The sequence below is a fragment of the Rhyacophila brunnea genome, unplaced genomic scaffold, assembly GCF_057557595.1.
Source record: "Rhyacophila brunnea isolate RB1 unplaced genomic scaffold, BYU_Rbru_1.0 scaffold_5, whole genome shotgun sequence".
Taxonomy (NCBI): Eukaryota; Metazoa; Arthropoda; class Insecta; order Trichoptera; family Rhyacophilidae; genus Rhyacophila; species Rhyacophila brunnea.
Window position 1 is genome coordinate 29,309,038 of NW_028233170.1, and position 13,139 is coordinate 29,322,176.

The 13,139-nt window shown below is 29.5% G+C and overlaps 1 protein-coding gene across 3 annotated transcripts in view; it reads left to right on the top strand.

Annotated features, from left to right (window-relative positions):
- spir (spire type actin nucleation factor) overlaps positions 1-13,139 on the top strand; it is a 385,120-nt gene that overhangs the window by 294,665 nt on the left and 77,316 nt on the right. For all 3 annotated transcript variants that reach the window (XM_085955590.1, XM_085955591.1, XM_085955592.1), the window contains exons 6-8: positions 2,647-2,819; positions 5,354-5,417; positions 7,096-7,216. In XM_085955590.1, coding sequence (XP_085811716.1) covers positions 2,647-2,819; positions 5,354-5,417; positions 7,096-7,216 — 358 coding nt within the window. The remainder of the gene's footprint in view (positions 1-2,646; positions 2,820-5,353; positions 5,418-7,095; positions 7,217-13,139) is intronic.

Below are 13,139 nucleotides of genomic sequence, written 5' to 3' on the forward strand. Positions count from 1 at the left end.
ATACATATTTAAATTAATTGCCATATCATTTCGAAATTAAAGAACGGAAAGCTTCGCTAATATATATATATATAAAATTTGGGTTTTGACAACACTTTTCATTTAACAAACAATGTTTACTACACAACCCATTGGTAAATAAATTCGATATCCAAAAAAATATTATAAACATACTACATTGTCGTGAGGTTCGATAGTTTTAGTTAGCAAAAGAAAGCGATGCAATACACTCGTAAGTGTAGTCGAGAATAATAATAGTAACCGTTAAAAAAAAATCAAATTAGCCAAACCGAATTCCTGCGCACGAAAAGAAATTACATTTGCGCATATTCATAGTTACACAATGGTCCCCTTATGGTGGCCAATGAAAGCTTTAGAAGCTCACGTAAAAAAGACGTTACTTTGTGTCATTTATCAACGAAAATAAATTGAATAAAATTGAAAAATTGAATAAAAAAAATGTTATTTTCGGAAAATTGTAGGAATTCAACTTCAATTTTCCCGGTACATATATTATTATATTAGTTCAACTCGTTATATTACTATTCTACAATTTTCAATGACCAAGGTAGTCCTTAGATGTGTAGTCACGAAGGTTGAACATCACTGATCTACACACTACGTTTGACCCGTGGATAATAAATTATTTTTCTGTATTTTATTTACGTTAAAACGCTCTTCATTCTGCGAACAATGGATGTGTGTTGTGTAAACGTAGTATGCCAATTGAACCGTGAAGTGACAGGCTCTATTACTGCAAACTGCGCGATGCATTCGACCGAACTTTGGATAACTCACTAGGATTACACACTTCTTATATCATGATTTTAATTTGGCTAACTACTGCGAATTTATAATACGGTCAGAGTGTTTGGATTTACACCTTCCTATTACAGAAATAAGACTTTATAACGTTAATTTAACGATTTCGTAACGAGTGTTACATATTTTATTATTTTGTAGAATATTTCTCGTGTTACTAACATATACATTTACATAATACTAATTTGTTTAACAAGTAATAATACATCTATACCAAATATAAGCTGGAAAAATTATCGTATTTTTAAGACATTTTATAGCTTTCTATGTGAAAAAAATTATTAACATGTTATTATTCGAAAATGAATCTCAAAATTGCACGCTCAGTGCGCCCAACAGTCCTTTTATTTGAAGGGTATATGTTACATTGTATTGAATGCCCTTTTGTTATCAAACAATCAAATTATAATATAACTATGCTTTTAATATGGTAAAATGTAATATGAGTCCTTTATTTTAGTCGATAAAATAATTATTATAACTACTTTATCTACATCGATTTCATATTGTAAAACCAATAGACGAACTCTCATTTTACTGTGATTGTATAAAATGTAATTTTTTTAATAAAATTACTTTTCAACGTTGATTTGTTATTTGTTTTAGTCTAACCGTAGGATATGGCTCGCACTGCAAGTATGTAATTTTCTATTCATTTTTATTGTAATCTTTGTCATATTTTGAAGAATCTAGATATATTATAAATCTAGTTAGATTTCAATTCTTCAACATCTTTAATTGATTCTTCATTATTCTTGTATATACATAGGTACACATAGTACATACCTACCTGATCATTAATAAGGTATTGCATTAATTTATTGTATACTTATGTAACATTGATATAATTGAACCGCGTTATGCATTAATAGATTATGGGCATGTTTATTTAAATTAAAATACACACAACTTAAGAATGGACATAAAGAATCAGAACTGTACCCATTCGAAAATTATTAAATAGTAAAGATTAAAACAGGTAAAAAAATACTGATTAAATGTGAAGATTGTACATAATTATATGTACATATTTAAAAAATACCAAACGTTTAACTTGTTTATATCAGTTTTCCGAAAACGTTGCTTTATCTATAAATGCATAACGCATATAAAAAATAATGCAGGTGGATTACACTTTGAAGTAATATCACACTGTATAATATGTGTGTTGTAGCTGTATTTAACTTCGATTGAAAATTATAATTAATGTGTAAAGCCAATTGAAACTTCTAATTTCTATACGCAATCCGAAAAATATTTTTTTTTGAAATTAAAGTCCCACATGCACGCGTTAAGTACATTATAATAATGAAAACATTAATGTAGTGCAAAATATTGAAGCAAAAATATACCCACTCGATGAACAAATGTTTACTATTGATATAGGCATATATTGTAGTATTTATGGGATATATTCATAATAACTTCCTCTTTCGCCATTTAATATCATTTAGTATATTGGCAGGTTCCAGTCGACTTGTTTAGTTGAACATTATAAAATCATTGTAAAATCTATAAGTACTAATTTAAAAAATTGAAGTCATAAACAATATTGTCAAATATTGATTGCGATAAATCATACATGTATTTCTTAACGGTGATATTTTATAACATTGTTAATCAAATGAAAATTAAATGCACTAAACTTCGACTGAAATATAAATAAATTTAATATTGGCAATCGATTACGGTAATTAAATAATTCCCCCCTTCTTGTCTGATGTTTTTAGTTTAAGAGACTTATGTGTAGAATAATAATATTGCCTGTATTCCATTATTCTAAAATTATTAGTACGCAATTGATTTATGTCGTTTTTTAACTAGGCTCGTTTCTGGATGCAAGTGATCGGCGAGCTGAGGATGGGCGTAAAGTTGAAGAAGGTGGACTTCTCGAGGACTCCGATTGAGTACGAGCTCACTCCTTATGAAATATTAATGGACGACATCCGATCGAGGCGATACAAGCTGAGAAAAGTCGATGGAAATATACCCCCACGGTAAATAATTGGCTATTATTCTTATAAACATAAATATTCGTCGTCTTCCATCCAACGCTATGTGAATCGTGAATCCAACTATATGTCAATATTATTTGTTATTTTTCCATGGATTGAACGTAGGTATAGCAGATTAAGTTTAACAGCTTCCGTTCCCATTTATTTTGTTTGTATTTCTGGCGTGCTAGGGATTGCACTTGAAAACGGAATTTCAAAATCCGGGATTAATATTTTTCAACACCGGGATTCAAAGCAACAATATAAAAAAATAGTCTCTCTTTTTAAATTATATATTTGTGTCAAAATATTATGATTATGGTGTATTGTGCTTACGCAAAGAATGCGTAACAATCATATAATTGAGCATTAAATAAGTTATATAGTTTTAAGATTCTGTAATCCCTAGAAATCAATTACATATTATGCTCGATGCATTTTTTTCGGAAATTCTTAAACAGTATTCGAGTTATAATTTATTTTACATACGTATATAAAAAAAATAGAACAACCCGTTCTTGAAATCTCAATATATGAGTTGAGATTTCTTAGCATAAAATAAAATTTAAGAACTTATAGGATATCCATAGATTTAAAAATATTGTTTTAAAAAATGGGATTAAATCTTTAAATACCGGAATTTGAGTATTTTCTAGCCCTGAATTTGGGATGCAACTTTTTTTACGTAATCACGAACTTATTAGGTATAATAGTATATAAATGTCGTATCATATATCGAGAGAGGTCAATGGATATTATTTTTAGAATATTAATCTCCTCTTAAGGGGGATCCTTGTAACAGCGGAGGCACCAAGCGGAAAAATACGAAGCTTGTAATTTGAGACATTTTTTGATAATTTTCAATTTCAACTGTATTAGTTAATAAATATGTATCTTTTATTTTGTTAACTGTCAATTCATGGTGGAACTGCATTGTATTGTTGTTTAATTTAATAAAACGCATTTTTTTGTAGTACTTATTCCACTAATCTCCCCAGTTACGTTATTATATATAAAAGGATTTCAAGTTATACACATTTATATTTTTATGAAAATTGATGTTTTTTAAATAAATATAAATAATATTTAAACTATGAATTAGTCAAAAATCTGCACGCGACAAAATAGAAAACTTAAAAACTAAATTTTAATAACAATTATGACCATAAAATATAATGTAATAATAACGTAACTGGGGAGATAAGTATGTACAATTTTTTTTTACGATTGTAAGTTTATCTTTGACTAAAAAAAATATTTTTCTTTTTAATGTTTTCAGATACATATTTATTAATTAATACAGTCAGACAAACAGACAAAAAATGTCTCAAATTGCAAGCTTCGTATTTTTCCGTTAGGTACCTCTGCTGGTATAAGGATCCCCCTTAAAGATTTATTAATGAATAATTTCAGCATTTTATTAAACACTTAATAAATGTCTATCGCATGTCATGTATGTTGGTATAATATATATATATATATTTATTACGATGTTTACATCTTAATTGGATTCTCCAGAGGATTAGTACTTATACAATGTCAATTTAATTTAAACACGAATTATGTAGCTACACTTAACAATCGTGACAGAATATTGAATTCGATGGCAGTTTCACTTGGAAGATATAATTAGTAATTACCTCCAAGAATTAGCATGCATCCTGTCGGAAATCAACGATTATTTATATAAACGAAATAAATTGTTTGTATACGAGTTGGCGTGATGTGATGCGAAGAGATGTCATTAGTGACATTCAAAATTGCGAATCAAATTAAGTTTGCGATCTCGCATCGACAGAATGGCGCTAAAGATTTCGCTTATGGGGGAGTGTAGTGCTTCTCTAAAGACTTCTGCATTGTGACATTGCCGAAGCTCGGTTAGATGTAAATTAATAATGATTTCACGTTTAAACATATCTTTTCTTTTTAGAAAAATCAATATCTCTTTAATTAAACAAAAATACACTATGTAACACTACAAATTATCTTAAAATGTCCCGTGGCGTCTTCGTGATAACCAAATTTCAATTATTAAATTAATCATATTGTGAAAAGTATGGAAAAGAATTTAAATTCAAATTCCATCAAGTATCCTCTGTTGATAGTAATAATATTAAGTGCCTATTGATTAATTAATAAAACACTTTATTGCACATACAATTATTAACAAAACATAAATTGTCTCAAATTGCAAACTCGGTTTTTTTTTTCACAAGTGCCACTGGTAGACGGAACATTCCCCTTAAATAAAAGATCATTTTATAATATTTTCATCTAATTGTATAAATATTTTTTGATGTTTTTGGATAACTAAAAAAACTTTTAAATGTAAATGTTCACTAAATTGTATTTGATTACAATATGTTATATGTAACTAAATTTCCCTAGTAGGAAGGACTACATTAGCACCAAACTTCGCCTTAAAGTGTATAGACATATCGTGTATCTCCCATAATGTAGTAACCACAATCCCATAATCATTGACAATCGGATTGTTTTAAATTATTTTCTCATTATTATTGTTTGTTTATTTCCAGAGTTAAAAAAGACGCACATGCCCTTATTTTAGAGTTCATTAGAAGTCGACCGCCACTTAAAAAGGTTTGTATTTTTCCTTGATATTTATTTTCCATTTTTATATTTTGTTAGAATATTATTAAAATTGTTGCCCTTTGATAACATGACGACCTTCTTCAAATAGTTAAGTATGAATAATGAAAAAATGGCCAAGATATTTAAAAAGACACATTTAAAAAAAACATAATCACATTTTTATACAATTCAAATAACAATCTATTCTTAATTGAGTCCATATTATTATCTATCCATACGTGTTTTTTTATCCTGATTATCGGGCGTGATTTTTTATATTCATGTTAATTTAATTGTTATCAGTGCCTACACTAAAACAAAATATTCACGAGATATAATTTCAAAACAATATATTGAGTTACACATTAATTTGGCGGCAATTATTATATTATATCTACAATTAAAAACTATAAAAATCTATAATAATTGGCGGCGTGTTTGATTTTTTTGATTTAGTTATGTCATATTATATTATTATATAGATAATAATTACAGTGTCTTGATATAACTTAATTTGAACTGAATGAAAATATATACCTAACACTCGGCAATAGATTTTATGTAGGAGTTTAAAAAATCATTTTTGCGGAGTACGGTTTTCTTTCTATCACCTATTATATTTATTTACATACATCTAATTATTCTTTGGAATATTATTATTACAAGAAATGAAAATATAATTAATATTAAATGCTACCTCAAATAATAATATTATTATTCATGACCACCATGGTGCAGTCGTTTGTTGAGCGTGATTATCTTGGAAGCTGTGGGCCGGGTTCAAATCTCGCGCCTGTTAAAATTACATGTTGTTTCTAAGTGTTGGTAACATGTATAATAACAAATAACCCTTACCCGTAAAGTCTCTACATTTTGACGACCAGGTGAGGTGAGGTTTAAATCTGGAAAGTAAAGGGACAATAAATGTCATTAAATATATTATCGATAATATTATAGGTGTTCGGGCGAGTGGTGTGTAGGTAGTGTATGTAGGTGCTCAAAAATTCGAATTATGTAAATAATTCACTGATATGGCTTCGATTGAATGCATATTTTAATCATGACGATATTACTCAATAGGTACTATCTTTCAAGACTTTGTGCGTCTATTAAACTAAATTAATGTCCGTACAAAAACGGTTGATAACAGATAACCAATGACTTTTGAGTAGAAACACCAATAAATTTGCCAATGAATGAATGATATGTTTCGAGATCATTATGGTATACTTACATAAAATGTGTACATACCAAAATAATTAACTTCTCACAATATGTAAACGATAAACTTTAACTATACATACAACACATTGAAAATCCTGTGTGTATGATACGTTTTTAATAAAAAGCGGAATTTGCGTGCGGAAACAAAAATACAAAAAATACGTAACAATAGTTTATTTTTTACGTTTCTAAGCAACGAGTATGACAATTAATAACGTTTATCTTATTGGAGAGGTATTGTAAATATTCAATTTAAATTAGGTAACAACATAGTTTTCTTCTTCATCATTTTTTGTTAAAGAAAACCGACAAAAACTAAAGCATTGAACATTAACATGACTGACAAATTAAATGTATGATATTAAAATATAATTTATTTCGAATTTAAAATATAATTAGTCCATGATTTTAATTACATATAAATTGCCATCATGAATAACATATTATATTATTATGTTTATAGGCTTCTGAACGAAAGTTACCCCCGGCAGCAGCCAGAGCTGCAACCCCTCGAGAACAACTTCTGGACTCCATTAAAAGAGGACGACCCCTTAAACCCACCCTCACCAGGCCCAGAACTAAATGTAAGTTACCTATTATTGTCTTTATAAATATATTCTGTTACAATGCATATTATAATTAGTAAATACAGTATTGTGAATACATTGACTTGTCAGATACTATACAAATAATTTAGTATAGACCAGTTTATTAAAAGAGGATAAAGTGGTCCAGTATCCAATGCCAATATCATATGCTATTAATTTGCTTGTACTCATAAATAATATAGATTCCAAATTTGGAGTTTTGCCATGTTTAAAAAAACCTCGTATGTAATAATAATATGGCTATAATATTATTTGAGATGATATATAATCATAATTTTATTAAATTAAATGACAATGGCTAATTTCTTAGAAATTTTCATACTAATTCCAAGAAATTGAATGATGTACATATCACAAAAACTATTTTAAAAGAATATTTAAGGCCGGCGAAGGCTACTGATAAGTAAATACCTACCTTCTGATCTTTCCGGGTCAATCATATTTTTTATGCTAATGTCACGCAAGTTGTGATAAAAATACATGATTCAATTTTAATTAACTGCATCATTTCTATTTATAAATATGATCTTAATAAATATTATTTTAGTAGATACTTTTGCTCCCTAAGTTGTTGATTAAGTTTATATAATCTTGGCAGTATCATAATGGATTATTCAATACATTTTTTTGATAATATCTCACTTTATGACAGCATGTAGATCACTTTCACATATTATCTTGTTACAACTGAACAACTTGTTGACAGATGTATGCAAATAATTCAACACAATATTGCCCTGGTCTTATCTGTTCATTATGTGGGGTACTACCTGATAACAATGTTTTTCGAGTGTAATATTATAAAAATCTGTTTATAGCTCTTTCATATCAGCGGCTGTCTATTGTAGATTTGATTTTGCATAATAACTTCATTCATCTAAAACTGATGTATTTTAATAATTTTAGGTTGACATTTAAATACCTCTACACTATCCAGTTCACCAATCCTATCCTTCCCTTTGGACACCTAAAATATTCTTGGGTACAGGCACTAGAAACCGTGATAATATACTATCACCGTCGGATTTACATACTGCAACTGCTTGTAATTTTATTTATCTTTGTGCATTATAAATGGTATTTTTTCTCTTCTAAGAAACCTCATTGTACAGTATTTTTATTGCATAATATTATAAACTAACATTTTTTTTTTTAAATATTAGTTATATTTTGAAATTGTTGATACTGCCATCTATGTAATAAAATATGAACTATAAATTGGTTGGTTCATATCTTTGGTTCAATTTCAAATCATAATATACGCTATTCGTGCTAGATGTCGTTGTCGTGAAATAACGACTTATTTTATATATTATTTCTTGCTTTCTGCATGCAATCATGAACATTAATATTTTTATATAAAATTATGATGAAGCTGAGTCTCCTCAATAAAATAAGTACATTCTATTTTATTTCTGTAAATCTTATAAAATTATATTGTTTTTATCTACATTAAAATTATCTTCAATTACTGACAAATAATTGTTTCACTTTTGAATTTGGAAATGTACTACGTATCTACTATAAAACCAAGATTTTTAGTGATAACAAAGATTAATTATTATTATAAGGTATTTTATATGGTTACGTTCAATAATTTTTAGTAGGCATTATGTTGGTATCATCAAAATCAGTGAGTAAAAACTATAAAAGTGTGGGCAGTAAAAATTATAAGACAGCTTAAAAATTATTTTTCTTTTTGTGACGACAGAATGATTTACATAATAATAAAGCCTATTAAATCCCACTCAAGTTTTAATCAAAGCCTGTACTTATTACTACAAATTATTTTATAAACCTACCAAGCCATAAATGGCACTTTGAAAAAAATACTACCTATTTCCTATGTCCAAAATGATACTGTCCAGTTCCAACTCAATCCTTTCAATATCATTTGACCTTGATACTATTGATTCTAATAATCTTATGATCAATAACAACATAATTTGAGGCAAGGGTCCCACGTCCGTTAATAAATAACTACATGTGCATAATTTTCATATTTGCATTAACTAATGTAGTATTTTTAATTTACTTATAAGATATAATTAAAATATTTTTATTCATAAACATAAATACATAAAGTATTATTTCAACAAGGCACATTCCTTTGGATTTTTCTATTTTTATGATTCATCCACTGATGTATGTATGAATTTCTTTGGAAATTGTTATTCGTTTTTAATAAATTAAATTAAATATACTATTAATTCAATATCTTCTAATATATAAAAAATAATATTTGTTTGTGTGTTTGTTTGTTTGTTTGTTTGTTTGTTTGTTTGTTTGTTCGTATTGAATGCACTGCCATACCGTTCATCCGATTGCGATAAAACTTTGTTAACTTATTGCTTGCACTTTCGTGAAGAGTATAGGCTATATCTTATATATAAAAATGAATGTCTGTCTGTCTGTATGCCTGTTTGTCTGTCTGTCTTTCTGTCTGTCCCGTATGCGTTCCTATACCACTCATCGGATTACGATGAAATTTTGGTAAGTGGTTGTATGTACACCCGCAAAGGTTTCTGAATTAGAAAAATCATCATCTTCTTCTTCTTCATCATTCTATTTTCTTTTATTCGTATGGTTCCTATACTATTCATCCGATTGCAACGAAACTTTCGTCAGTTATTGTACACACACCCGCAAAGGTTTCTAAATTAGAAAAACCATCTTCTTCTACTTCTTCTTCATTATATCTTCTTTTATTCGTATGGTTCCTGTACCATTCATCCGATTGCGATGAAACCTTCGTCAGTTGTTGTGGTAACGCCCGCAAAGGTTTCTCAATAAGTACAACTATCTTCTTCTTCTTCATCATTCTATCTTCTTTTATTTGTATGGTCCCTATACCATTCATCCGATTGCGATGAAACTTTCGTTAGTGGTTGTGCCAACACCTGCAAAGGTTTCTGAATTAGTACAACCATCTTCTTCTTCTTCTTCATTATATCTTATGGTTCCTATACCATTCATCCGATTGCGATGAAACCTTCGTCAGTTGTTGTGGTAACATCCGCAAAGGTTTCTGAATAAGTACAACCATCTTCTTCTTCTTCTTCATTATATCTTATGGTTCCTATACTTTATACATTATTCCTTATACTTTATACATTATTCGTATGGTTCCTATACCATTCATCCGATTGCGATGAAACCTTCGTCAGTTGTTGTGGTAACACCCGCAAAGGTTTCTGAATAAGTACAACCATCTCCTTCTTCTTCTTCTTCTTCATCATTCTATCTTCTTTTATTTGTATGTTCCCTATACCATTCTTTCGATTGCGATGAAACTTTCGTTAGTGGTTGTGCCAACACCTGCAAAGGTTTCTGAATTAGTACAACCATCTTCTTCTACTTCTTCTTCATTATATCTTCTTTTACTCGTATGGTTCCTACACTAATCATCCGATTGCGATGAAACCTTCGTCAGTTGTTGTGGTAACACCCGCAAAGGTTTCTGAATTAATACAACCATCTTCTTCTTTTATTTTATATTCTTCCATTCATCCGATTGCAATAAAACTTTCGTCAATAATTGTGCCAAAACCTGCAAAGGTTTCTGAATTAGAATAACCATCTCTTTCTTCTTCTATTCGCAATGAAACTTTGGTGAGTTGTCGTGCGCATGCCCACGAAGATTTCTGGATTAGAAAATCATCTACTTCTTCTATTCGTATGCGTTCCTATAACATTCAACCGATTGCGATGAAACTTTTGTGAGTTGTGCGTACACCTGCGAAGGTTTCTAAATTAGTATTATATAAAATACAACGTTTATTGTTTGTTTGTTCGTTTGATTTTTTTTACTACATATTAATAACGTTTGCATCATAGACTATAGATACATCTAGACACCACCCGTTGCATTGCCTAAATGAAGCTGCGTGCCATGCGTTTGGTTTGTGAGCGAGCGAACGCATTTGTCTACGAATGTTCGAGACCATAGACCATTTCGGTAGTGCTCGCCCAAAGTGCTCGCACTAGACGCTCAGAATTAAAATATAATTTTCTATTTTTTTACGTTATATAGTATTTTTAAGCGGTCAAAATGCAACCATTAGGTAAAGATATCCATAATTTAAGTTATTTTAAAGAAACACTAGGTCACTGATAATATATATAATAATATACAAATAAATTATCATGAACATGTATCAACTTACCTATGAAACGTAATACCATATTCTTGCTTATCAGTACGGCTACCATATTTTAATACAACACACAGAACCATCTTTCCTACTTAATTAACAAAAAATATTTACCATTGACTTTATGTCTAACACAAAAAATAGCAATTTAGCAACACGAGCTACGATGCTACGTGAAGCGATTCTCGACGATTTGTTGGCGATACTTTTGGAAACTAACGAAAACATATGTAGACCTTTTATCTTACTCTAGCGCGTGTCGCAGAGATTATAAGGGTGCCGAATACTTTCTCACTCGCACTCATGCATCGTTTTTGTTCAGGCCTTGGTTTGCATACTTTGGATTCGATTTTAATTTAGTGGTCTTTTGTTTGACCTATACTCCTATTAGAATTATTTTCATATTGCCATATTGTATAACACAGATATTTTAATATCAAAAAAAAAATTACCTCTTATTATTTTTTAAATATCTAAGATAAATATAACCACGAAGCGACCCTGTGCGAAGCCGGGTACTTCAGCTAGTATAATATAAAATGTATATTTTATTTTTCATCATTACCTAACCAAATTTCTACAGCAGATGAATAAGATCTCTTTGGCAGTTTTAGCCTGCCGTTAATGCCGTCTGTGGTTGCGTTTTAATGTATGTATTCCCCTTCTTATCCGCATAGACATACTGCGCCGACTATCTTCTACACTTTCTACTGTTGAAGGGTCGACAGGCAAGCGGGGAGTCGAACTGCACTGTTCGGTGGTTCATGCCGGCGCAGACGTTTATTCTCATGCGTTTCTCTATTTTTAAACATACTGTTTCATTTTTCTGTTCCTCTGGATGTCGACCATCTGGAGGAGCTTATTTTTTCTATAGAGACATGGATATTTTCGTATATCGTCATTCTTCGGCTTTCCTGAATTTTTAACTTATCGATTATATTTATAATAATGTGGTAACGGTAACATGGTATAGTTTCCAATCCTGATATTCTAGAAAATTTGAATTTTTATTCATCCGTTAATTACATGGGTGGTCGCCATGACCTATTTTGGGTGAAAACTGTTTCCTCATGTCAGGCTCACCAGGCACCAATAGCGAGGGCTGTGCGGCTGCTCAATGCACCCTCTATAAATAAATGTAGACATTTTTAACGATGCAATATGTATTTTGTTTTTAAAATTCTATTTTATTTTTTAATTTGTGTTTTTCTTGAGTAATTGTTGTTCATTTATTATTTAATTTCTTTTGCTCTAAAATTATTTTTTGGATTGTTTTTTTCTCTACTAATTTAATTTACCTGTACTTTTAATTCTAAGTGTCATGTTGTGAACGTCTTGATTTAATAATTTGATGTGCTCAAAATCGAGATTCATTTAGATTTGCTAGATGCCGCTTTAGTAATACAGTTGAAAATTACTGTTTCAGAACATAGGCCACTGACAGCAGTGTTTTTTACCTACCAGAGGTACCTAGCGGAAAAATACGAAGCTTGCAATTTGAGACATTTTGTTTATAATTTACAATTTCAACTGTGTTAATTAATAAATATGTAGGTATCTGAAAACATTAAAAAGATTTTTTTTTTAAGTCAAAGATCAAACTTACAATTATTGTAAAAAATGTGAATTTGTCACATATTTGGTACATAGGTTACGTTATTATTACATTATTTTTATGGTTATATTTATTATCAAAATTTACTTTATTAAGTTTTCAATTTTTTACGGTTTAGATTTTTGATTAA